The 27300-nt window shown below is 36.7% G+C and overlaps 1 protein-coding gene across 12 annotated transcripts in view; it reads left to right on the top strand.

The window, feature by feature from the left end:
* SETD5 (SET domain containing 5) overlaps positions 1-27300 on the top strand; it is an 83152-nt gene that overhangs the window by 18576 nt on the left and 37276 nt on the right. The window contains exons 2-10 of one of the 12 annotated variants that reach the window (XM_058726115.1): positions 13617-13676; positions 17205-17392; positions 18208-18432; positions 22261-22366; positions 22461-22597; positions 22693-22901; positions 23240-23298; positions 23814-23992; positions 24927-24965. In XM_058726115.1, coding sequence (XP_058582098.1) covers positions 22535-22597; positions 22693-22901; positions 23240-23298; positions 23814-23992; positions 24927-24965 — 549 coding nt within the window. In that variant the 5' untranslated portion in view covers positions 13617-13676; positions 17205-17392; positions 18208-18432; positions 22261-22366; positions 22461-22534. Of the gene's footprint in view, positions 1-13616; positions 13677-13806; positions 13899-17204; positions 17393-18207; positions 18433-21787; positions 21981-22260; positions 22367-22460; positions 22598-22692; positions 22902-23005; positions 23047-23239; positions 23299-23813; positions 23993-24926; positions 24966-27300 lie in introns of those variants that run through there. The other 11 variants (XM_058726107.1, XM_058726108.1, XM_058726109.1 and 8 more) reach the window with 11 other exon arrangements.

Raw genomic sequence — 27300 nt, 5'->3', positions numbered from 1 at the left:
GTTGAAAATTTATTGAATGTACACACACACACACACACACACACACACACACACACTTATTCCTGGGCTTTCTAGTCTGTTCCATTGGTCAGTGTGTCTGCTTTTATGCCAATACCATACTTTTTCATAACCACAGCTTTGTAGTTTGAAATCAGGAATTGTGATGCTTCCAGCTTTGTTGTTCTTTCTCAAGATTGCCAAACTACTCAAGATCTTTTGTGGTTCTATAAAAGGAATTTTGGGATTTTTTTTTCTACTTCTGTGAAAAATGCCATTGGAACTTTGAAGGGATTACATGAATCTATAAGTCACTTTGGATTGTATGGACATTTTAAAAGTATTAATTCTTCCAATCCATGAACATGGACTACCTTTCCATTCAATTGTTTTCATTTCATTTATCAATATGTTAACAGTTTTTGTTATACAGATCTTTTACTTCTCTGGTTAAATTTATTGCTAAGTATTTAATTCTCTTTGATGCTGTTGTAATTGGGATTGTTTGCCTAATTTCTCTCTCCTGTAGTTGTTAGTATGTAAAATAACTATTTTGTGTATTGATTTTGGATCCTGCAACTTTATCTAATTTGTTTATCTAACAGCTTTTTGGTGGAATAATTAGGGTTTTCTAGATAGGATACCATGTCATCTGCAAACAGACAATTTTCCTTCTTTTCTGATTTGGATGCCCTTTATTTCTTTTTCTTGTCTAGTTGCCCTGGTTAGGACTTCCAGTGTTATTTTGAATAAAAGTGATAAGAATGGACATTTTTGTCTTGTTCCTGATCTTAAAGGAAAAGCTTTTCACCACTGAATATGATGTTAGCTAAGGTTTGTCATATATGGCTTTATGTTGAGGTGTGTTTAACCTGTACCTAATTTGTTGTCAGTTCTTCTTATCATGAAAGGATATTGAATTTTGTCAAGTGCATCTATAGAAATGATCATATAATTTTTGTTCTTCATTTTGTTAGTGTGGTGTATCTCATTTATTGATTTGGATAGTTGAACCATCCTTCTATCCCAGAAATAAATCTTACTTGATCGTGGTGTATAATCCTTTTAATTTAGTGTTGAATTCAGTTTGTGAATATTCTCTTGAGGATTTTTTCATCAGTGTTCATCAGGGCTGGGGCTCGTCGGTGGCTTAGTTGATTGAGCATCCGGCTCTTGATTTTGGCTTGAGTCATGATCGCAGGATCATGGGATTGAACCCTGCGTCAGGCTCCATGATGAGTGAGGAGCTGGCTGAAGATTCTTTCTCTCCCTCTTCCCCTCTCCCCCTCTCACACACCTGCTCTTTCCCTCTCACCCTCTTTTTCTCTCTCTCTCAAGTAAAAATAAAATGTTCCTCAGGGCTATTGGCTTGTGGTGTTCTTGTCTGACTTTGGTATCAGGGTAATGGTAGCCTTGCAAAATGAGTTTGAAAGTGTTCCTTTTTCTTAAATGTTTTGAAAGGGTTTTTTGTTGTTGTTGTTGTTGTTGTTGTTTTAAGTCAGGATTAGTTTGAGATTGAGGAATGCCAAAATGAATTCAGATCGGCTGATAATACTTTAAGACACAGGAATGGAGGTTCTAGGAAAGGACAAAATGGTGGGCTAAAGTTATTTTTCTCCCTTCCCCCCAGAACAAAACAGGAACTAAGTAAGATGCATACATGTTTTCTTTTTTAAAAGAATCTACTTTTTAGAGGTACATGCTGCAATATGGATGAAATGATACGTTGCTGGTGTTTGTTTTAGAGTGGAGGAGGGGTAATAGATGAAACAAGATTGACTAAGAAAGAGTTGGTAATTGTTGAAATGATGAGTAAATGATGTTATTTATAAAGCTTTACTTTTATACTTGTTTGAAATTTTTTTGCGATAAAATCTTTTAAAGTTTAAAATAAAAGTACAGAGGCGCCTGGGTAGCTCAGTCGCTTAAGCATCTGACTTCGGCCCAGGTCATGATCTCACTGTGAGTTTGAGCCCCGCGTCGGGCTCTGTGCTAACAGCTCAGCCTGGAGCCTGCTTCAAATTCTGGGTCGGTCTCTCTCTCTCTCTCTCTCTCTCTCCCTCCCTCCCCCCCTTCCCTGCTTGCACTTTGTCTCTCTCTCTCTCTCTCTCTCTCTCTCAAAAATAAATAAACATTTAAAAAAATTTTTTTTGAAATAAAAGTACAGACTTGGGGGTTGCGGGTCTTGGTAAAGCCAACATAGTAAACACACTCAGTTGTTTCAGATCTCCCCAGTAGTATTTATTACTAGCCTTCTGAGCCCAATTTCTCTTATGACTGTCATATGATAGTTTCAGTCAACAGAAAAATGGAATAGCTACATAGATATATAATACTTTGTACTAAAAAGAGATTTTAGTGTTTTAAAGGAATCTATAGATTCTGGAAATCATTCCTGACAGGATGACTGAGGAAACATTTGGGTAAATTAACAGTATATTCTGTATACAACAGATTTCATTTTATGAGATATTTGAATTTCCGAAAAGATAACCTGTGTGTATCAGACTGATGTCAAACAGTAAAGATTTCTCTAAGAAAATTGTTAGGGTATTTTGACTAAGGGTGCAGTTTACTCAGTTGACTGTTAGCAAATCATAGTGTTAGAGGACTTGGCAAGTTACTAGTAAGATTCAAACTGTTGCTTCCTCTCTGTCACTTTATACTATTGCCTTGAAAGCCAGAAAATGGTTCCAGTTTACTTCTTTAATAGTTTAACCCTACATACCAAAAGTGGGTACTTGGCACATTGCCAGGTATCTTGCTAGATTCTCTTCTGAATGCTATCTCATTTAATTCTCACAATAGTGCAGTGGAGTGGTTTACAAATGAACAAATTGAACCAGAGTGATCACACAACTAGTAACAGGTTGAATTGAGTCCTTATGATTCTAGGATCTTTTCATTGTACTGTATTACCTATCTTATTTAAGGAGCCTTCTGTCTCCACCAGTGCTTTACATTACACACCCATGACCTATTTATATTGTAAACTGGAAGGTTGGTTTTGTTTTGTTTTTTTAAGTTTATTTATTTATTTAGAGAGTGAGATGGAGCATGTGCACGCGCGCACACACACACACACACACACACACACACACACACACACACGAGTCGGGAGGGACAGAGAGAGGGAGAGAGAAAATCCCAAGCAGACTCTTTGCTGTCTGCAGACAGTCTGATGCAGGGCTCACTCTCAGGAACTGTGAGATCATGACCTGACCTGAAATCAAGAGTTGGATGCTCAACCAACTAAGCCACGTAGACGCCCCTAAACTGGAAGTTTTTCTCTTCTAACCCCTTCACCTGTTCTCCCATCCACCCTAAATCTTTATACTTTCAAAATACTATTTTGCCCAAAAAGATTGGGAACCACTCATATAAAGTGGTTGTCTACAAGAGATTTGTCAAATCTGGGTACTAATTTTTTTTTTTTTTAATCTTAGTCTTTATATTGGTCACCAAGTACTGAAAAGGAAAGGCAGCATTCAAAAACAGTAATGTTCAGCATTTAGAAATATTTTACATGGGGGAAAAATAAGTTTATAAATAGATGTTTTAACCAAAAGGGAAAATAGCTTGTGAACCTAAGATACTTTGTTGTTTTACTGTACTTACTCAGTGCTAGAATTCAGGGCTTTGCTTAGGGTCAGATTATGATATGACAGGAAAACCAACAGAGGTGATTAAACGAGACAATAAAATGACTGGTAAAACTTAGCATGGTATATTGTGATTATATTTTGCATAAGAATTTGGAGCTGCTTACTGTGCCAGTTGTATTCATTAATTAACTAAAAAGTGCTATTTTGTCCGTGTCCTGGGGCTAATTTATTATAAGAATTAATTAACAAATGAGAATTTTGGCCTAAATACAGCTGAAATGTTTACTGAAATTGGATCAAAGATGAGCATTTGTGTCAAGGTTTTAAAATCATTTTTCATATTAAGATGTCTAGAGAAAATGTTTACAGTCCATAAGTTAAATATTTTTGTTTTGCATGATGGGAATTTTTTAAGTTCCTTTGTCTAATAACACACCACTGGCTATTTGGTCCAGAGATGTTCCTCCTCTTGGGCTTCTAGGGCAACAATGTATTCATCATTTCAAAGATTTCATTTTACTCAGGGACCTGCTGTATGAGTAAATGGAGGCTTGTTTTTGGCTTAGGCAAAACAATGTATATCACTGTTCCTTTGAGTTGATCATTATCTTCCATCACTGTCACTTTTTACTTATTTATTTTAAAAAGTTTTTTAGTGTTTATTTTTGAGGGAGGGAGAGAGCGAGCGAGAGAGAGCAAGCAGGGGAGGGACAGAGAGAGGGAGACACAGAATCTGAAGCAGGCTCCAGGCTCCGAGCTGTCAGCACAGAGCCCGACCCAGAACTCCAGCCCATCAACAGTGAGATTATGACCTGAGCTGAGGTCGAACACTTAACAGACTGAAGCCACCTAGGCACCCTGTCAACTCTTTAAATTATTTAATTTTATTGCTATTGATATATAGCTTATGGTGAGTAGTTTGGTGATAAAATGTGTACTGGTATATATTTGCATTGACAGTGATTTGAACTTTCCACCACAGGGACCTTTAGATATGATTTGTGGTTAAAATAAGAATCATTCATACACATCCCAAATGCTTTTATTCTGCGACACCATTATTACTGAATTCTTTTTTTGACTGGAGAGTGCTCCCCAGTTGAGTATTCTAAGTTTGTCATCACTAAGACTCTCCTGGTACTCTAAGAAACTGCTTGCTAAAAAAATTAAGAACACCTTGGTCACTACCTCACATATGAGCTATTGCTTGTATGATGTAATCACTTCTTATCTCTAATGCACAAGTTTATGGAATATCACACTTTACCTACTTTTGGGGTGTTTCTTCTGTGTTTTATCCACTTTTCTTCACTGGCATATAGCATATTTAGAAATGCTGTGTTAACAGCTGTGGATCATGTGTATACTTGTAGTTAGCTTTGCTATAAGGAGAGATTTGCATTCCTAAGAATACAAGAAATTTTATCAACAAACTCAGGTCAAAAAAAAAAATTGCTCATAATGTTTTTTCTTTAGAAAAAGTTATTAAGACTTTTTATAGCCATAAGTATATAATTGCAAAACCTAAACATTACTCAGCAAATCTGTCAACTGATGAATTATATTAAGCTGTTTATCCATCTTAACTTTTGCCAAAAAATGATACCGTTCTCTATCACAACCACCTACCATTATAGGCAGACCCTCTTACCCATTTTTATGATAAACGAGGGATAGCTTCACTCAGCAGATGTGATATGTAAAACTATTTCTGGGATTTGCTGTAAAATAATTCTATGGAAGGGGTTACAGATAAAGTAAGGTTAGCCATCAGTTGATTGTTTAAAACTGGGTAAGGTTTATGAATTCGTTACAGAGTTTGCTTTGCTTTTGCATTTGTTTGGAATTTTTCATAATAAGATCTTTTTCAAAGATGTTAAAAATACGGGCGCCTTAGTGGCTCAGTCAGTTAAGCATCTGACTCTTGATCTCAGCTCAGGTCATGACCTCACGATTTGTGAGTTTGAGGTTCCGGTGTTCCAGCGCAGAGCCTGCTTGGGATTCTCTCTCCCTCTGTCTCTGCCCCTCCCGTGCTCATGCTCTCTTGGCTCCCTCTCAAAATAAATAAACTTTTCTTTTTTTTAAAGAGCCATTTAAAAAGATGCAAAAAATAACATCAGGATAAGTAAGTCTGAACAAAATTTTGAAGAACAGATTAATAGGTATTAACAAAGGAGGTCTTGTTCCATTCAGGCAAAGGAGTTTGAACTAACCCAATAGGTAATAGGGAACCATTATAGATTTCTAATAGTGGAATGATCAAAGTTATGCTCTAGAAGGGTTAAAGTAAGGAAAGAACGAAGAGTAAATTGGAGGGCTGAGAGCCCAGAGGTAGTGAGATCAGTTCATTGCTATAATGCAGCCTTAAAATTGTAAAGAGGTGATTAATGTTGGTGAATGGATGGGTAAAATATAGTGTATGAAACATTTCAAAGGAGAAGGAATAGCTCTGCATTTAGGCTCTCAGGTGCTAATGCCAGTGCAGCAAAAAGGAGAGAGGGTTGTTTTTTTGTTTTTTGTTTTTTGTTTTGTTTTTGTTTTTCAGTTTTTTCCCTCATTTGTCTAGGCCTTAAAGGACCATTTGGGTGTCTTGAATTTGGAGGCGTGGTAAAAATGTAGTCAGTATTTTGGCTCTTTTAGTAAATCAGTATCAACAAGCCTCTTAAGTTTTAAAGTTTTTTCTCTTTCCGAATGGAATTTAAAATGAAGGACATCCCATTTTATACTATTAGACAAAGCTGCCAGAACAGAGTTTTTTGGCATTTGTGTGTGTGTGTGTGTTTATTTAAGTAATCTCTACACCCAACCTGGGACTTGAAATCACGACCCTGAGATCAAGAGTCACATGCTCCTACCACAGAGCTAGCCAAGCACCCCTAGAATAGTTTTGATAAGTTGTTTGAAACCAGAGAGCTCAAATCTTCCAAATTACTTGAATTTTTTCCATCAGAACCCTGCAAATGCCATGCCAGCCAGGTTATAGGTGGCTAGCATAATTTATTTCATTATTGGAAAAAGAAATTGAGATCTTGGTGCAAGTTAAAAGTTATCTCATGGGACAACCATAAGAAAATACTTTGGTTCTGAAATAATACTTTATCTATATTTTATTTTGAAGATTCCCGCCCAAGTTTAGTGAAAAAGCAACTGAGAACTCTTACTTAGTATATAAGAATTTCACAGGACAATAACACTCCAATCAGTAGTCTTAAAAGTGCATCAGAATTGTTGAGAATTGCAGTTAACTTTCAATTTAGAGTTTTCTTCTAGACTATAGAGTCTTCTCTAATGTAGAGTCTTTGAAAGAGAAAACTCACTTTATGAGCAGAGTTAGAATTGAAATTATTTAAAACCTTATGAGAAAATTGACCAGCCTTCACACTATGTGGGACTGTGTAAAATGGTTTTGACTTTGGATGGTGGTTTGACATCTCTGATACATGCTTCATGACATTTTAGTAGTTCCACATCTAGGAAAGTATCCTAAGAAAATGTGTATGTTAAAGAAAGGCATATGTACGTGACTGTTCAGTTGTTTATATTATGGAAAATTAGCAACACTCTAAGCGTGCGCCTGCACAGGATTGACTTAAATTATAGTAGATCCATAGGCTAGAATACTGTGCCAGCTTTTAAGATGTACATAATGTATATAGAAAGATGTCTAAAACCTGCTAAATGAACAAAGCAGATTACAGAACAGTAGAGTTATCGCTTTTATTTTTGGAGTATCTTTGGGAAGTGGAATTATGTGACAATTTCACTTCTACTTTTTATGCTTCTGTAATGTTTGCATATTTTTACAAGCATTTGTTATCTTTGTAATATGTTAAGAATTAAGATACAGCTGTTGGTTAGGGAGGGGACTCTAGTTTGCATATCAGAATTGTTAAGCTTTAAATTCCTTTATTGCTATATACTTAGCCACCTGGTCTGCCTATTAATCACAAAACATGTATGGTCAGGTTCTGTTTGTCTGTTTTGAGGGTGCTTGCTGCCTGTTGTCCTTCGTTGTTAATAGAATTTTCCATGAGACTAGTCAGTGATAAGTCTTGTCTAAACAATTCAAGAGATTTATAAAAGTCTTTCTATAAGAGATTCCTCTGTGTCACTGGTAAACTGCGGAGTGGTTTGGGGTTGCTTTCTTTGAGGAGAAGGTGTTGTTTTCTCTTCAGAATGACTCATTAATTGTAGAGGCACACTTCAGGATTTTTTTCCCCCTTCATGGTTGTGAAAATGCAATACTTGGCACATAGGCAAGCCTAAAGAGTTTGCAAATTGCCTACCCTCTCCTACTTTGGATAAGAGAAACATCTTAAAATAGCACTTAACATAGTTTTTATAGATAGTAGTTGCTCACTTCATGTTTGTTGAATGAATGAATGAAGAAAAAACTGGCAAATCTAGATACTATAAATCCCAAAAGAGCCAGGAAATTTAATCTGGACTTGTGTGTGTAGCATAGCACCAATAATAATTGATGCTTAAGTTTTAAAAATTTGTTTTAATTCAGATGTTGCTATCTAAAGTAAACAGTAATTACTTTAGGGGTGCCTGGGTGGCTCAGTCAGTTAAGCATCTGACTCTTGATTTCAGCTCAGGTCACAATCTCACGGTTCGTGAGTTGGGTTCGTTGGGTTCGTTGAGTTCGTTGAGGTGGAGTTGGAGCCCCGAGTCAGGCCCTGCACTGGCAATGAAGAGATTCTCTCTCTCCCTCCCTCCCTCCCCCTCCGCCCCTCCCCCACTCACTCTCTCTCACTCTCTCTCTCTCAAATAAACTTTGAAAAAAATATACAATTACTTTAATAAATAGATGCAATGCTTTAAAATCTTAATTTTGTTTCTTTTGAGTGCCACAACTTTGTGTATCTGGCTTCTTACAAGTTAATTTTATTATTATTTTGAGAGAGAGACTGCATGCTCAAGTGAGCAGGGGAGGGGTAGAGAAGGAGAGAGAGAATCCCAAGCAGACTCCATGCTGTTTCACAAACTGTGAGATCATGACCTAAGCCAACATGAAGAGTCGGACACTCAAAACAACTGAGCCACCCAGGGCCGCCCCCCTCTCCAAAGTTAATATTTTTGTAGCTCTGTTTCTTCACCTGTAAAATAATAAATTAGATTCTAAACTTTAAATTCCTAGATTTTTTATGAACTGTAGGAATTTTGCCCAAATACTGAAAGTATAACAGATATTAATGCTTCATAAATGTGTACAACCCACTTCGTCTGGAGTAAGGAAATATGGTTCCCATTTCAGGGCTTGAAAATGAAAAGGGTTTGTACAGAGGAGGCAAACGTAGAGGAGTGAGATGTTCTTTTCTTGTGGTACATGGCTCTAAAGCATGCTCTGAGGCTTCCAACACAGTAGGACAGAACCTTCAGAAAGTCTTGACAATCTCTCTTTAAAGAGCTCTTGAAAGTTCTTTGAGGGTGTCATCTTTATTTAATACTTAGAAGCCTAAAGTGTTCTTGGTTCTTCTTAAGGATAGAGACTGTGCATCTTTGGTTAGTTTTGCAGTAAATATCAGTTTATCATTGTTAAATGAGGTGTAAATAAAATACTTCTTTTTTTTTTCAGTGTTAACCTAAAATAATTTAAGATCGTAGTATTTAGTTTCATTATTTATGGTGTATTCTTATCCTAACACTACTCCCCCTTCCTCCAAGAACAACTAAGTATATCTTATCCTCTGTAATACTGCCATTAATGAAATTTTTCATGGGGAAAGAAATTCTTCCTGTGTACTAAAATAGGATTTTTAAAAAACTCAGTTTTAATTACCTCCTGTTCAAGTAAACTTAGAGCTTTTACAGACATCTGTTTATTATGCCATGCCTAATAGCCCCTAAAGGGAGTATGAATTTAGGCAAAGGAGCCAAGGGATAAACAAATGCTGCAGGAGAAGAGGTGAGAGAAAAAGAAACTTTATCTTGACTCTAAATTACTTAAAGTTTCTTTAAAAACATTTTTTTTTTTTTTTTGACGTTTGGTTTTTTTTGAGAGAGAGAGAGAGAATAAGCAGGCATGGGGCAAAGAGAGAGGGAGACACAGCATCTGAAGCAGGTACCAGGCTCTGAGCTGTCAGCATAGAGCCCGATGCAGGGCTCAAACTCCTGAACCTTGAGATCATGACCTGAGCCAAAGGTCAGCCGCTTAACTGACTGAGCCATCCAGGCGCCCATAAATTTCTTTAGTCTTCATTGTTTACCCCCAGTTTTTTTCTTTTCTTCTTTATCTTCAGACCTGAACTTCTTCTAGATTCTTAGCCTGCATTAAGTTGCTTCAAATCCTGATTTATAGTTTATACCATCCCAGTTATATGAACTTTTTGCCACATCTCTTAGCACTTTCTCTTAGAGTTCATCTCTTATTTTCCAATAATTCTTCTGTTTATCACTTATCTCTGCTACATTGTTTGTTTTTTTTTCTTATTTACTGGCGTATCCTTTTCTCAGTTACTTTAGCAAAATTAAAATACACACCCTTTGGAGAATAGTGAAAATAATTGTTAGCCACATTCAGGTTATAGTAGCAGCTCCTCTTCACATCTATTTAAAGGCTGTAGAGAGCCATTTAAACTCTTTATTTGCTACAAATGCTAGTCTATATGTACCTGTGAGTGAGCAGGACAAGTATTATTCTTTCTTTTGTACAGATGAGAAAACTGAGACTTTGAGACCCTACATGCATGAATTGCCTAAGCCAATGCCAGGATTCATAGATACCTGGAGCAGAAAAAAACCCAATGAGATTTTACTTTGAGGAATTTAAAGATTGTGTATAAAAAGTGACTTTTCTGAGATCACCAAATTATTTAAGTTGTAGGCTAGAACTCAGATTTCCTACATCTTAATATAGTACTTTTTCATAACATTTTCTTTTCTCAAGGTCACAAGCTTATATGTTACAGTACAATGGCAGTGTTTTACTTTGATACTTGTTTGGGTTGAAGATGGAAGATAAAACATATAAGTGGCAACTGCCACATTAGTTCTCAGACAAGTTGGTCCTGTAGATAAAATGCATTTGTGTATTAATTGCACTTTGAAGTACTCTCTGATTTAAACATTGAGGGTAATAGTCATATTAAAAACCTTCCAATATTCTTTTCCCATCACTCCTTTTTACTATTTTGTAAAGTTGTTCTAAAGAGGAAACTGAAGTGTAGAAATACTTAGGAATAAATTCAACTTAAGTGTGTAAGAAAATTTTGAGTAATCAGTAGGTTCAGAAATTAAATCTTAAGTAATGGCAGTTTTGTTTTAATTAATGGCTATTTTGAAAATATTTTCATTAATTAATGGCCTTATTTAAAATTTTTCTGAAAAAATGTTTTTCTCTTAACTGAGTTAAGTATATTCACTTCTTGGACTGCTGTAGCTCTTTTATTGCTTTAGAGTTAGTCTAGACAGAATAGTACACTGGGCTAAATATATTGATTTCAGGAGACATCTTAGATGCTTGTGTTTTAGTGAATCCCAGTTTAAGAGATTGCTTTCAAAAGGAAGAAATTTGGTTGATTGTAGCTTATGGCTAGTTGGAATTCAGAGAACTGAGAGCTTTTATATGCAGGGTCCTTTATGTAGTAAATGAGGGGCAGAAATCCTAATAATTTTATAAAAGTATTCTATGTACAACTTAATGCTAAAACTCTGGAAAGAAACCAGACCTAGGAGGTAAGGAATCTAGGGAGGATTTTTAAATTGAGGATGTTTATAATTTTAATTCCAAAATAGGAAGTTGTGGCTAATAGGATAAAAATAATCATTAACCCTCTTAAAAGATCTGAAGTAATATTGTTGCCCTTGAGAAAAGTAAGCATTGCAGATTGTGATATCATTCAACCTGTTTATGCCAGCCTAAACAAGAAGAGATGTTCTCCTTTTCTGTAATACATACCTATCTTTAACATATTGGGTCTCACATAATTTGAAAAATAACTGTAAAATATACTTTTCTGGCCCTGAATTAGTGAGTGTGCATATTTGTCCTTACTTTGAAATCTCATAATTGGGCCCTAGATTCCAGAGTGATTTTCATACATAGGGAAGCCACTACTACTTTTCAAAACGTTTTCTGATGAGAGTAAGGAAAATCTCAACCGTTTTGTTAACACCTTGCCTTTAAAACCTTGTTGTTAATATGCTTGGAGAATTATATTCATTAAAATAGAAATGCTTTCAGTGATGTATTTAAATTTTAGTTACGGATGATTGAGATTGGAAAACCAAAACAATTAAAAGAAAAGGGACGTTTTGGGAAGATGGCTTGTTTGTATATATTTAGTATGTATTCACTTATATGTTTTGTCAGAGACCAAAACTGAGGAAGAGATGTGGCTTCTGGGGGTTTGTGAAGAGAGTTGATCAGAGATTGCTCCTTGGCTGAGTTGCTGTCTGCATAGGCTGTTAACAATTGTTTCTCTGGCAGCAGATCTTGTTCATCAGGATTGCATCATTTCTGGGAGAATGGCCAAGGTCCACAGCCTCAGTACAAAGACTGTCTGAAGCATATGAGGCCTGTTCTCTTTCTAAAGCGGCACTCCTCTTCCTGCCAGTCCTCTTCACAGGATTACTGAAGCAGACTTGTTCTGAATTTCTTTCATTGGATTGGCTGTTTATTGGACTCTTGTCTCCCAGCTGCTTCCGGCTCACCTGGCTGATGCAATTTCTTTTTCTGAAATCTCTGTTGGAATTGTTCTGAAAACACTTTTTGTGTGTCTGTTCTGAGAGTGACCAGATAGATCACACGGGTCTTGTGCTTTCAGCAAGTCATATAGAGAAGAGACTGTCAGAATGACACAGAGACTATTGACCATTTCTGAACCCAGTTAAAAAGATGGGTAATTATAAAACATTTCTGGCATCTTCTAATTAACAGTATTTTCTCCAGAAACTGTGTATGTATGTAAATGGTGACTTCTCAAAAAAGTACTTAGTACTGGGAGAGTGGTTGGTTCTGCTTCTGAATCCAAGAACTTACTACTGTTCCTGTGGATTCTGATGACTTGTTCTGGAAATAGTCAAATTGATGTGAAATTAAAATTCTGGTGCATTCATTTTCCCCCTACTGTATATTCATATATTTAGTTCCCTTTTTCCTCCTGTCGTTTCTTATCCTCTTTCTTTGTTTTTGCTAAAGGAGTCCACTTCTTTATTTTTTCTTTCTTTTACTATTACCTTCATACCTTTTATGTGTGCTCTTTTAAAATTGTTTTTAAAGAATAGTTAATTTTCCAATTTTTTATAAATAAAATATTGATATAAAAGTATATTTCCTGTCTTGCTTGGTAACTGGAATCCCACAAACAGCTCTTTTCACATACATAGTTACATTAACATTTTAGGTATATATTAACACATACATAGAGAGATTAACATTATTTTGGCTAATGTTAAATTTGACTTTGCTGCCTAAAATTACCTATTGTCCTTTACTTGTTGGAGGGTAGAAAGTTATTTAAGGCCCTATTTTTCCCCATGTTTTCATTATGAAGTTTACCACACATAGAATTGACTCCCTTTTGTCAGTCTTTTTTTATAGCAGGAAAGAGGATAGGTGGGATGGAGGGGATGGGCGTAATATGAACTTTAATAGGTGATAGTAGAGAGTAAATTTGACATTTGATTAAAGAAAGCCCCTGGATTTTGGGAGGGGGTCAGTACAGAAGAAGCATCTCCTAGGAAAGAGAAAAAAGAATCTCTTGGGAAATGGGAGAGAATTCTCATTTGAAGAAAAGAGGATTACTGAATGACATCATATTTTCCACTTCTTAAGTCTTTAATAAAGATAATTTCCTTTTCCATTATTTAGGTTCTGGCTTTACAGGGAAATAGGATATATCGGTTAAAGGACAAAAATATAGTAGTAAATGAAACAAAGGATGGTTAACAAGCCAGTGTGTAGAAATGAAACACAAAATTACCGTTAAAATATTCTATATAATTCTGTTCTTTGTGTCTATCGATGTTACTTCTTTCTGTACTAATCTGTGTCCCAACTTTTTCTAGGTCTTCAGAGTTACTGGCAGATAATTTTGGGGGACTTCATATTCGGAGGTCTATAAAAAGGTGACTGAGTCAAATAAATCCTTTAAATTTGTTTTAATTTTTATATTGTAATGAATGCTACAATTATATGTTGATCATTGTGATTATAATTCATTCAGCAAACATTCTCAGAACACTTTCTGTGTGCCAGGCACCTTTGAGAACATTGAAACTACAACAGAGGATAAAACACAAAAATCTTGTCCTCATAGAGTTTATAGGAAGAGACAGAAAAATTAACAGGTAAAAGATATCTTGAAATTGTTCTACCTAGAGACAGATTTAACTTTTCACTCTAAGACACCTCTCCAAATCATGTGATAGGTTAATGACTGTTATACTGCTAAGCTTTGTAAACTATACTGAGTCTGTTGTCTTGGCTTATAAAACTAAAGTAATTAAAATAAGAAAATATTGCATATAGATGATCTGTTAAAATGACTTTAGTTAATATTTTAAGAGCTACATTTCGCAGAGTATTATTTAGGGAAGGAACGACTGTCAGGGTTATATGAGCAATTTGGTTTTGTTAACATGTTTTGAATTAGGAAGGCTGATATTGTTAAAGCATTATTTAGAACACGATGGACATGCTATATAATGGTTGTCTTTATCAGGATGGGTCATGTAAAAGTAGACAAGAGGAAGATGGAGGAATTTATGAAAGAGAAGTTCATAGTTAACTAGTTAATATTTCTTAAATTTATCAAGTATACAAATTAACTAGGTTGAGATTTCAATAAGGAATATGTTAATTATTTACTCATTCATTAAGGAAATATTATCAAGTAATTTTCCCATTGTTTCCTTTTAGCATATCTTTTAAAAATGACTTGCAAAGATAACTGTCAGCGTAAGTTTTATAAGTTGTCTTTCTTCTAGCAGCCTACTTTTTTTTTTATGAGCATATAATAGTAATGGCTATGACAAAGGCTTTTTAATGGTGTTGAATAACTTTTTCTGTCCTTTACTGAAATTGTAACACATGAGTGAGATTCCTATATTGGTTAGGGGAGGCATGATCATTATAAGATTCTGCTCTGATTATCAAGCCATGCAGCTTCTGGGCTTTTTGGTTTTGTTTGTTTGTGTTTTTCTCTTTGGTTCAAGTTATAGAGTGACACTGAAATTAGGGGAAGAGTTGTGACCAACAATCCCCAATATTTAACTATATTTTGAGCTTATTAAGTTATAAATATTCTCTCTTTTGTTATTTGTAGATTTTATTTCAATTTCCCAGAGGCTTGGAGGATGTACTGCCTAAATCTGTTTTGATATACTGTTAGGGAAAGGAAACATTTATGTGTACGACAGGCCTAAGGAGTTAGGTTAGTCACTTCTCTTTTATAAACTGAAAAGAAACAACAGGAAAATTTGCCTTTTTCATTTCAGTCCCAAGTCTGGCAATATGTCCCCTTCACTTGTATAGGAACCGGTGTCTGGCCTTCCCTCAGATTTGGAGAGTCCTAGATCTTGATGAGATCCAGCTCTTTAAAAATGTAGGTGCCAGGGAGGACTGCTTACCATATAGCTGTTTATAGTATTCTAAAATAACAACACAAAAGATTAATATCTTGGCCTGATTCACTGCTCACAATTTGTTTTCTTATCCATATTAATTTGCTTCATATATCAAAAAAGATTCAGGTATCTCAGATGGTCTACCATTTAAATTTTGCCATTATTCCCTGGATTGAGTTAGTATCATATACTTTTCATTGCATTAAATTTTCTTTAATATAAATGTTTGATTTTTCTTCCTATTTGTCTTACCATGAATCAGTAGATCAGTCATGAGATATTTTTGTAGTCTCTTTGCAAAAGTCTTTATTAACCTGGGCCTTTAACATTCACACTGACTTTCTTCCCTCCCACATAAAACGCTTCTTGTTTTATTCTTTTAATGGTTTAATACAAAACCACTAATGTGAAATCAGAGTACACTTTTTACCCCCTTTGTACCATACCTCCAAATTTCTTAATGTGCTTTTTTTTTTTTTTTTTTTTTTTAAAGATTTTATTTTTCAAGTAATCTCTACACCCAGCGTGGGGCTCAGACTTAAAATGGGAAATCGAGAGTCATGTACCCTACCAACTGAGCTAGCCAGCCAGGAGCACCTCAGTCTTAATGTACTTTTGACGTTTTACAGTTTAGTAGTTTGTGAGTCTTTTGTGTTCCCAAATTCCACTGGTTATGGTCAGCAACTCAAGGTATCCTGTCTCCTTTTCCATAGAAAATTTTCTCATCTTTATCATGAAACTATACTCTTTATGGTGTATGTTTTTGGTTTTTTCATTTTATTTTATTTTTTTTAATTTATTTATTTTGAGAGAGAGAGAGTGAGCAAGCAGGGGAAGCACAGAGAGAGAGAGGGAGAGTATCCCAAGAGGCTCTGGTAGCGCAGAGCCCGACGTAGGGCTTGAAGTCATGAGTGGTGAGATCATGACTTGAGCCAAAGCCAAGAGTCAGATGTTTAATCGACTGAACCACCCAGGCGTCTGTTTTTATTTAAACCTAGTAGTGAAAGCCTAACAAATACAGTTAAGGTAGTTGCATCTTCTCCCAAAATTACAGTTAAAATAAAATGGTTTCAAAGAAGAAAAAGAAGGGCACGTAAGTGGCTCAGTTAAGTGTCCAGTTCTTGGTTTCTGCTCAGGTCATGATCTCATGGTTTATGAGTTTGAGCCCTGCAGCGGACTTCATGCTGACAGTGCAGAGCCTGCTTGAGATTCTCTCCTCTCTCCCTCTCTCTCTGCTCCTCGCCCACTCACTGTCTGTCTCTGTCTCTGTCTCTCTCTCTCTCAAATAAACTTTAAAAAAAAAAAGGAAAAGAATGTAATGTGACACAAGAAAGCAATAAGAACAGCTGTATCCAATCAAATAAAAACAGATCTCTTTTATCATCACACTTACTCTGGAATAAATAACATTGTTGGCTGCTGGTAAAACTGTGTTTATTTGTGGCCCGGGGTGGGGGGAAAACTTTAATTTTAAATATTAAAAATATTTAATTTTTCTTTCTTTCTTTTTTTTAAGTAATCTCTACACCCAGTATGGGACTTGAACTCATGACCCTGAGATCAAGAGTAGCATGCTATACCAGCTGAGCCGGCCAAGCACCCCTAAATGAAGATCTTTAATTGTTAAAGAATTTAGTTAAACTTTGATATTTCTATTTACCTACATTAGAACTTACTATGTAATAGGTGTTAGGCTGCCAGAAAATTTTGTTTGATGAGCAGTTGTAGAATGGTGGAAATGTACTTATACTAGTAAGCAAGGCAGACCATTACTTTCCCTTTTGCTAAAAAGCAAAGAAAAATAATAATAAAGATATGAAAAGTTAGCATAACTTTGGCTACCTCATTTTGTAGAACATTAATGTAGTACACAATAAAATAGGACAATGTATAGACCCTTTGCTGTACTTGTTTTATTTATATTTGCCCCTTAAAAGACTTATTTTAAAAATGGAAAAATATTCTGTAGCATTTAGAATACATTTAAAGAACTATCAGGTTACTAGATATTTTCCTTTTCTCTGGCAGGATTCCTCATGTCCATAACATGTTGGTTAAGGCTGTGCAGCTCACCCCCACTCTCAGAGTGGCCAGTCTCCATTAATTGGACCCCGTGATTTCCTCTCTCTTGCTGTATTGGACGTCATGAGCATTGCAATCCCTCTGGGAGTCACCACACCAGATACATCCTACTCAGATATGGCTGCTGGATCAGAGTAAGTGCTACTTTCTAGGTAGTAGGTGCATTACCAATTTGTGTGGAGATAACTTTCTTATGGGCATCTAATAATAAGCAATATTTTCTAAACCCAAGCCTAGCCCACTGTAAATGACATTGGACCTTTCCCTTTTCGCCCATAGAAGCTGGAGGAAAAAAAAAGAGTTAGAAAGGGGAGGAAAAGAATGGGGTGGGGGTGGATTTCTTAGTAAATAATATCATTGAATTAAATTTGCAAGTAGTGATTACATTTTCATTGGTTTTGACGGGTTGGGAAGATTGAAATAAAGTAGGTGTCACTGCCTGCTTCTGTAGAATTAATGATTATTCTGATGGAGATAAGGAGTTCTCTCCAACTGATTTTCCTTGAAGGCCTCTTCCTATGTACTTCTCACTGTTCTAGAGTAAAGGGGCTAAAACTTTATATGGGCAGGTTACTTAGAACTTCTGATATTTGGGGTAGAAAACGTGGAAAGCAGTGTCATCTGTTTTTTTATATAATATTCATTGCCTAGAAAGAGGACCTTCAAAATCAGTGGTACCAAACTTTTTTTTCAGCTAAGAGCAGCTTTAGGAATTCAGAATTTGTCGAAAAGCCCAATCCCTAAAATAGACTCTCAATTCTTGAAGAATTTAAATACCAAATGGCAATGAAGGTAGGCCTTCATTATAAAACTTTATATATTATTCACAGTTTAAAAATTTTTAGCTTTTTGTATCCCTTCTCTTTTAAGTTGTCCAAGATTCCCCCTGCTCACAGATTCCCCCTCTTGTCCTTTTACCTCCCTTGTACCCAATCTTCCTTGCTTACAGAAAGGAAGTGGAAGCCCCCTACCTTTCAAGACGAAGTGGCACTACACCAGGATGTGAAAGTCCAGCGAAAGAGACCCAAGGGGCCTAGGGGGCAGCACACCCCCAGAAGCCAAGTCTATTCCAGGCAGTACCAGGGATTAGGGTCTGGGCTGGAAAAATCCTGGTGTTTTGAATATGTTCAGGTCCAGTTCAGACTCTTGATCCCACAGCCACTTCTTGAGTGAGGTGGGTGTTGCTCTAATTCCCCTGTTTCTCTTGCCATTTTCATAGTCCCTGGGGATTCTTCCCCCTTCAGCAAAGCAAAGCAACTGTACCAGAGCTCTGGGTTCAACTGCATCCCTGATTAATAGTGGTTTTCTTCCTTAAAACTGAGAATATAGTAAAGAGCATGTACATTTCTTCACAAAGCCACCTAGGATTACTTAACTGTTTATTGTCTTCCTTAAAGAGGAAGACTTAACATGAACCTACCCTAAGAAGCAATATATTATATTCTGGGGTAGTCTAGAACTGAAAAATTTTGGCCTTGTTCCCATATAAAAAGGAAGGTGGAGGAGGGTGGGGGGTGGGAAGGGTGGAATTGTGTTCCCTCCAGGGCTTTTTTTCCTGTTTCGTTTTGTTTTTATCTTTTTGCATGCAAAGAGATTCAGTTATGCCAGTAGCTAGACTTCCAAGTTTACAAGTACTATTTCCCAAATTAAGTACTGAAAAATCTTGCTGCATTAGGAACCATAACTGTATAGTGTTCATGAATTTTTGTAAAGTCATTTACTACCTCCTATATGGATTGACTAACAAACCACACAGGTAGACAGCATTAACATTGGTGAGAAATTTCAAGAGAGATTAAATCAAATTAATGTGATCAACCCCAAATTAAATTAATTTGGGATTCATAGAAAAAGACCTAAAGCAATTATTCTTAAAACTGGTGTTTTTCCCAAAGTACAGAGATGACCACCCATAAATGCTGCTGGGTAGTCCAGAAGTAATTGCAGACTTAGGGCCTAAAAATTTGACTGCAAGGTTTCTATTTCCTGAAGCATTTTCATTGTAATTTCTTGACAGATTTCTGATACTGTTGTCATGACTTATTACACAGTTACTCATTTAGTATTTCTACAAAGCAAGATAATGTCAACAATTTGCTTATGTACCATTCTGTTACATTTTAGATGATATTTCTTAATGTTTTACCATGCATGTTCCACTTTTCCTGCATATTTCATTTTTCTGGGCACTCTAAGATTAAAATTAAACTTGGTATGAAAGGCAGCATCACTAAGTAAAAGACATAGATCTTACCTCATGGGATTTTAAATCTGATAACAACAGTATACATCATGCATTTTTCATGTATTTGTAGGAGAACCTCTAGATGTAACAATAGAAGCAAGGATTTTTCTGAATTTACAATTATGCCATAAATGGATTTCAGACATTTTCCAAGAGGTAGCATTATAGCAGCAGGTGGCACGTTGTACTTAAAACACAGTCGACTCAGTATCTGTTGTAAACATGGCTTCTGTGTATGTGCCCAACTCTCATAGCAATTCAAACATAGAGGAAGAAAGGCAGTAATACATTTGCATAAAATGGTTGGTTAATAAGGAAACGCAATCCTAACACTACAGATTTTTACTCCATATTTTAAAACATAGATAAGAGCTGATATATATATATGTATATATGTATATATATATATATGTGTGTGTGTGTGTATATATGTATCAAGGAATATCCTAGGAAATCGCATAGTTACCTGTCAACATGTAACTGATTAATAACCACTATGGAAATTGTAGTTTCCTCATCAAAAGATGAGCTTAAATTTTAATATTTTGCACACACAGCAACAGATTAAATGCTGTGCTTTACTAGGAAGTATTGTCCAGTGGGATGGCCTTTTAACCTCCACAATATACATTTTATTTTTATTCCCTAGACTTGCACATGAAGTGCATATGTTCATATTTACCCAGTTGGGAGATGGGTAAGATACAACCAACATAGCTCCATCTCCATGGCCATCTTTTATTTCATGCCACATTCCTTTTTCCCGTCCAGAAAAACTCCATTTCTAATAAACGGCTGCCATGTTTCACCCCATGTGTTCAGTGGTACAAAATCTCTTCTACAAAATATGTACAGTTCTTTGGAATACTTGTTTATCTAGTGAATTAACAATGTTGTAGAAAGTTATTACTTTCTCTTAACTATCCATCATAGAAACTAAATTCTACCTTCATTTTATTAATGCTTGTTTGCCTTCAGTTTCATTTAGGAAACCCCACCTGTTTCCTAATACTCAGAGCTGATTGCCTCTCAGTGAGCCATGTCAGATCATCTTTTCTCAAGAATACTGACCTGCATTCTTGATGTACCCCCCACCCCAGTTCCCATCTTGCAGACACTCTTAAAGAATAAAATGCATGCACTTCACTAACAGAATACTTTCCTATGTCTAAAGTTCTTCTTCACCTAGAAATTACCTTTGCTGTTATTAATAAGATCCCTTCTCACAGTTTTGGAGCATATAACTGGGTGAGTTGGATATATCTCAGAATTTTCTTTTATCCCTCACTTCTCAGCTGACATTGCACCACATTGAACTGCGCACACTTTATTCCTGCCAAGTACGGTGTATTGTATACTTCCAAGCAGGATAAATGTATGTTCCTTAAAGCAAACTATGCATTATTTGATTCCTTAAAAGACCCTTTGATCTCTAAGGCTGAGTTACTACGTGTCCTTGGAGTTTCTGATTTGTGAATCTCTGTTCTAGTTAACTTAAATGACAGATAATCCATTATTGAGTTCAAAGTTATATGATCATATTCCTTAATTATCTTTCTCAAGATTCCCTAAAATCTAACCAGGTAACAATCAGAGTTACAAGTTCTTTTTTTATCAAAACTTGTATTTTGTCCTTTGTTACCTATGCCTTTTTATTCTCAAGTAAAGGCTTACATTAAATTTCTAAATTTGAACACATTTATAATTATTTTATATTAATAAGTTATACTTGAGCACTTTGCTTTCGACTCATTGAGGATACAAAAAGATTCTAAGCCAAGTGTTTCAATAAGCCTGGTTACTTAAGTTTTTAAAAATAGAATGTTATCCTGGTTTACCACACCAGTTAAACATAGTGGAAAGAGTACAGGATTTGGAGTTAGACATTGTTTCAAATTCTGGCTCTGTCAGTGACCTTGGTGAAGTCACATAATCTCACCACCTCAACTTCTGTAAAAATGGGGTGCTATTTACCATGTTTACTAGTTGCAGAGTAAATTAATGTACATCAAAGCACCTAGAAAATAATGGGTGATTCAGAATGGTAGCCACTACTACTCTTACTGTTTGTCAGTAGACAATAACTTCTGAGTACAGTTCTGATTATTTTGAAGTTCTGTGGTATTACCATGCAGCTGTTAAGTAATTGTGTCCTTGATATGCTTGCATGTCATTGGTGGATGAGAAATTACTACTCTAATATTTGAAAGGTGTTTGGGGGTTCATCAAGATGAGAGGTATGATAAATATAAGATGCCGTTGTTTTTACCTGTACTTTCTTCAGGGTATCCTGTCTTGGTAGTGAATGGAAGAGGGCCTGGTCCCTGGGGCAGTGCAGAAGGCACTTTCATCATCTCACTCACTGCAAATGTCATGTGAGGTTTCATGGAAGTATTAAGAGATCCAATTAAGAAGAATAGTTCTGAGTCTAAACCAGCCCAGAGTGGCTTCTCTAGGGGAAACTCCCTGCTCAGCTGGTACGTTTGTGTTTGTCATTAGGGACACCTTGTATTCCAGGTGCCTGCCTTGAGACATCTGCCTGTACTGGCTTCATGTTACACACAAATCCACATTTAATAACACTCCTGTTATTTATAGGCTTAGTTATGTTAATCAGATTGTTTCACTGAGTTCCTTCTCTTATTCTAGTGGCTGGTGGTTGTGGAAAGTGGAGGGGTTAGAATGGGAAGTTAAAGTCTTAGTTTAAGGGAAGATTAGGTGTTATGCTATCATGCGTTGCTTTTCGCCTTTGTGCAGCCCTGAATCTGTGGAGGCTAGTCCAGCAGTTAATGAGAAGAGCGTGTATTCCACTCATAATTATGGGACCACTCAGAGGCATGGGTGTCGAGGACTGCCTTATGCTGTGAGTATGCATTTGTTTCTCTCCAGAGCAGTGATCTTCCTGGAGTGTAATCCATTCTTATACATTGTGACTTTCTTGAAATGTTTATATGCAGCATGACGAAGTTGCCCCTTTTGCACTTCCCTGCCTCCAGCGGACGTCTAGCCCTGCATCATTGTTCTTGTTTTTATGTCCCAGTTGACCTTGGCATTTTGTTTTATCACTTTCCTGGTTGAAGCCAAAAAACAAAGGGTACTACTTTCTTCTTTCTTTCCATATGTACCATACTTTAGGGGAGAGAGGGGCCAGTGTTTGGACACTGTTGATTTAAAAAATCTTATTTTCAGGATCATAATTACGGAGCCCCTCCTCCTCCGACACCTCCTGCTTCTCCCCCTGTCCAGACGATCATCCCTCGTTCTGACCTGAATGGCCTGCCGTCGCCCGTAGAGGAACGCTGTGGAGACAGCCCGAACTCTGAAGGAGAGACTGTTCCTACCTGGTGTCCTTGTGGTCTTTCTCAGGATGGCTTCCTTCTCAACTGTGACAAGTGCAGGTAAGATCATGCTCCATCTCAATTCAAGCCTGGGTTGCTGGGATTAGGGTTTCTTATTAGTAGGGAAAAGCTCAAAGTATTCTTTCTTGTGTTTGTTAATGTAGATGATTCCTTAATGCTCCTTGGCTCGAATTCTCTGCACTAGGTGAGAATTGCTGACAACAAGGAATGAGAGATTGATGTTAAAGCTATTGAATTTGATATGAAATTTAATGTCCTGGAAACATTTGGTAGGTGGGAGGAAGGGGGTAGTATACACAGAGACACGTCTCCCATGTGTACAATGATGTGCGGCATGCTGTTGGAAGGACTACTTTAAGTTTATTTTCCCTCTTTAGGGGAATGAGCAGGGGGAAGGTTATTAGACTTCATCGGCGGAAGCAGGACAACATATCAGGTGAGCTGAAAATGGGTTGGGCCCGCATTTTGACAGATAAATATTTTGCAATTTACATAATCATCTCAAGAACTTCTGTAAGTTCCCATGGTCCCAACTCTTCATGAAAAGAGAAAGCTGTTCTCTCACAAACACTGTGTACTTCTCTTGTGAATTAATATATCCAAAAACAACATTTTAGCCCCGAAGCAATCAAAATATGTCATGTGAGCACACATACCAAATAAAATAACGAGATCCTTTTCGTGTTTACATATTGAGGCGATGAAGCTTGGGGACTCAGTACAAGGGAAAAAGTGTATATGATGTAGAACAGGGTTTCTATGCTTGATGCCAGTGGTATAGAAAGAATCTTGATTTCGTAAGGAAGGTGGGTATTTATGTTCTAAAGATGACACAGTTAATAGAAGTTATGACTTCCTGGATATGGGGTAGAGATAAAAGAATAAGCTGCTTTTAATGCACTTTTGAGTTTGTTTGCACAACGTATAAATTATGAAATAACTTTTTTTCAGGTGGGGATAGCAGTGCAACAGAAAGCTGGGATGAGGAGCTTTCTCCTTCCACTGTGTTGTACACAGCAACACAGCACACACCTACAAGCATCACCTTAACTGTTAGAAGAACCAAACCCAAGAAGCGGAAGAAGAGTCCAGAAAAGGGTCGTGCAGCAGCAAAGACGAAGAAAATCAAGGTATGGAGAGTAAAAGTATCTTAAATAGAAATATGTCTGATATAGTTCAAATTCTGGACCAAGAAGGCACCAAAATTCTTTTAAGAAGTTTGATCCAGATGTTTGAAGGGCCACTTTTGCTCTACTTGGCAAAAATCGGCTAATCTATGTTGTGAATATGTAGACCAACCTCTCTTCTGCCACTCCATACCATCACAACTGGCACAAAGTTTCTTCTCCAAACCCCATCCCAGGTATGAAATCCCAGCCCCGCCTGGCCAAACCCATAGGTACCGTAACCTCCAGTCTAGGCTTCCGCTGTCCTTCAGTATCTCCCCACCTCCTCAGTCCCAAAATACAGTCTGAAATTCTTGTCCTGGTACATGCCCACCTCATGTCATTGGGTTGATTGTTTTTTCCTTGTTTCAAAAAAGTGAGGAAACTTCTCTTGAATGGTTTAGGCTTCCTCAGTGTTGTGGTCACTTTCATGTATTCTCAACTAAAAAGTCTCCAGGAGAAACCTCTTCTGTTTTGTGTTCTTTCTTCCCCATCATGGCAACTTTGTTGCTCTTAGGTGACTTGCCCACCCCTTGTTAAGGGGATTGGTCTTTGTTTCCTTCTTAATATCAAAACTGGTAAATCTGCAACCTTATGAAATGTTTTTATTTTTCTTTTAGTGACAGGAGTGCATATAGGATTTAAGTGATGCATGCTCTTCCCTGTTAATTACTTAGTTTCACAATGGAAAGTGTCAGAATTAGCCTTAAAGGTCACTGGCCTAGAGCTGCCCCTGTTCTTGATAACAGTGTGGGGAATTCCACTGTGTTTATTACCTAGGGAAAAGGGGACAGACTAAAACACTAGTTCTTGCCTTAGTTTTAGTCTCAGATAGGTATAACTGTCATTCTTGGTACCAAGTTTTGTTTTGTTCTACTTGTTTTCCTCTTTGGGATAGGCATTTCGAGAGGGATCCCGGAAGTCCTTGCGGATGAAGGTAAGGGGTATTCTTCCCTGATGCTGTGTTTTACTTCACTGTGATCTTGCATTTTGGTCAGCTTCTTTCCTGACATTGATGGTCTGGGAATCTTGGACTCTGCTTTTTGTTAGTTTGTAATTGTTGCCATTCAGTTTTCATAGAGCCTTTCTCCAAAGTAGGTTTTCTTGGTTCTGAAATATTTTCCCTTTCTATAATGAGCCTTCATTTACTGGTTTTTCATTAGCTGCTTTCCTGGTGGGCGGGGGGTGGGGGGAAGTGACATTTTATCAAACAAAATGAGGCTGATGTGTTCTGTCGTTGTAATTGGCCTCAACCTCCAAACTGAGGTTTTTCTGGTGATACGGGGTCTCTTGTACACCCACCCTAGCACCATTTGGACTTTAAGCAACGGTTGGAAGGATAAATTTCATCAGTTAAGAAAGTAGTATTATTGATAGGAATTACTCTTACTGGAATTACTTTTGAACTGTTTTCTCCCGGGCATACCTCCTTGATATAGAAGATGCAGGTTATGCTAGTGTGTTTCTTTTCTTCTTATCAAATGAAAGAGCTTATTAGGTGATACTGGATAGTGGTTGGAGATTTGAGAAATTACATGCAGTGGTACTGGGTAACAACAGTTTCCCCAAAGGATATTTGATTATACTGGTATTTTTCTTTACCTATGTATATGTAAGAGGATAGCATAGCTCCCACCCAGTTCATTACTTATGGCTTCATAACATTTACTTAGAATTAATATCTAATTTAATTCTATAAGCATTTCTATCCCTAAATGTGTAAATGGTTAGAAACAGAATCTTTCCTGTTGACAGTTATATGGCATAAATATTAAAATCTTTTAGTAAGGAAAATCTTTATTAGGATTAATACACATAAGTATCCATGGAGTACCAATATGATTGATGTTAATGAAGATCACAGGTGACACTTTATCTAAAATATGAAAGCTTCACCTTGCATATACCCATAAACTTGTACATACCTGTAAAAGCACTGGGAAAGGACTTAGAGCCCACGAGCATCAAGAGTCCTAGGATGTTTTGGAACACAGCTTACTCTTTTTTTTTTTTTTTGCTAGATCTGTCTCCTGTAAGAGGTCACATTTGCCTTCACTGCCCCTTTATTTTTGTCTCATTTGCTTAGAGGGGACCTTAAATAGACTTATGGGGCAGACATAGCCCTGATTCCAGCTGTTAAGCCCGTTTCTCTTTTATCAGCCAACTGCTGTAACTTGCCTCCAGATGTTCAAAACCTTTTGAAAGGTATTGACTGGCTGCCCGTGAAAACTACATATAAACCTCTACGTGTAAATTGCTTGTATTTTCAAGATGTTGACAGTTCCATAGGCATTTTAAAATTAAAGTAATAAAAAAAATACTAGTTTATTTTGATTCTCATATCAGAATTCTAAGTTGGGTTACAAATTTGTACACAGAATTAATTATTAGTAAGAGCACCACCAAAGATGTGCATGAGACACATAAGAATGGGAAGTATTCATCATATGGATTTCTAATCCCAAAATCAAGAGCTTGCCTACTGGAGACTACTCATAGCCACTAGGTGCCAGTAATACATACACCCAAGTGTGGTAATCAAAAATGACTTCAGATATTACCAAATGTCTCCTAGGGGAAAAATCACCTCTGCTCAAGAACTATGCTCTAAATCCACTGAGTTGGGGTTTCTAGTACCTAGAAGAATGGAACAGCAGAGTAGTCAGTGTTCTGTTAGTGAACAACAGCTAATATGACAAAGGCTTCTAGTATAAATTAAGCGTAGTAAGTCATCAGTTGAGTGATCACGACTGAATGTTTAAACCTGGGAATACTGTTTGGGCCCCCCTAATCCCCAGTCTGATAAGCACCCTTACATCTCAGGTTTTGTACTTTTCTTTGGCTTAGCTGCTCCTGATACTTCAGGTGATACTGTGTTCTCAGTGTGTTGGCCTCAGGTGTTTCTTAGATCCCTTTGTTTATTGTTCATTCTTTTGGACTGTGGTGAGAAGGGTAGTGAAAGTGTTAATTTTTTCTTTTCATTCCCCTGTTCCTTGGGAAAAGGACGATAGACAATAGGTCATCAAAAACAGTGACACAAAAGTGAAAGAAAGCAATTGTTAAAATAGATATAAATGTTTTCTGTGTCATTCATGGAAAGTATATTTAATTTTCTTATGCCCATATTTGCAACTTTAGTTTGGACATGGATTTGCAAGTAGCTTTGGCACTATGGTATCTTTTCCTTCTAGTCATCACTGGTATGACATCATCACTATCAGTGTGTGTTTGTTTTCTGATGACACCATGGAGGAGAATATGTGTCATACTTA

This window comes from Neofelis nebulosa, chromosome 4 (genome assembly GCF_028018385.1).
Source record: "Neofelis nebulosa isolate mNeoNeb1 chromosome 4, mNeoNeb1.pri, whole genome shotgun sequence".
Classification (NCBI taxonomy): Eukaryota; Metazoa; Chordata; class Mammalia; order Carnivora; family Felidae; genus Neofelis; species Neofelis nebulosa.
This window is presented reverse-complemented; position numbering and strand designations above follow the sequence as displayed.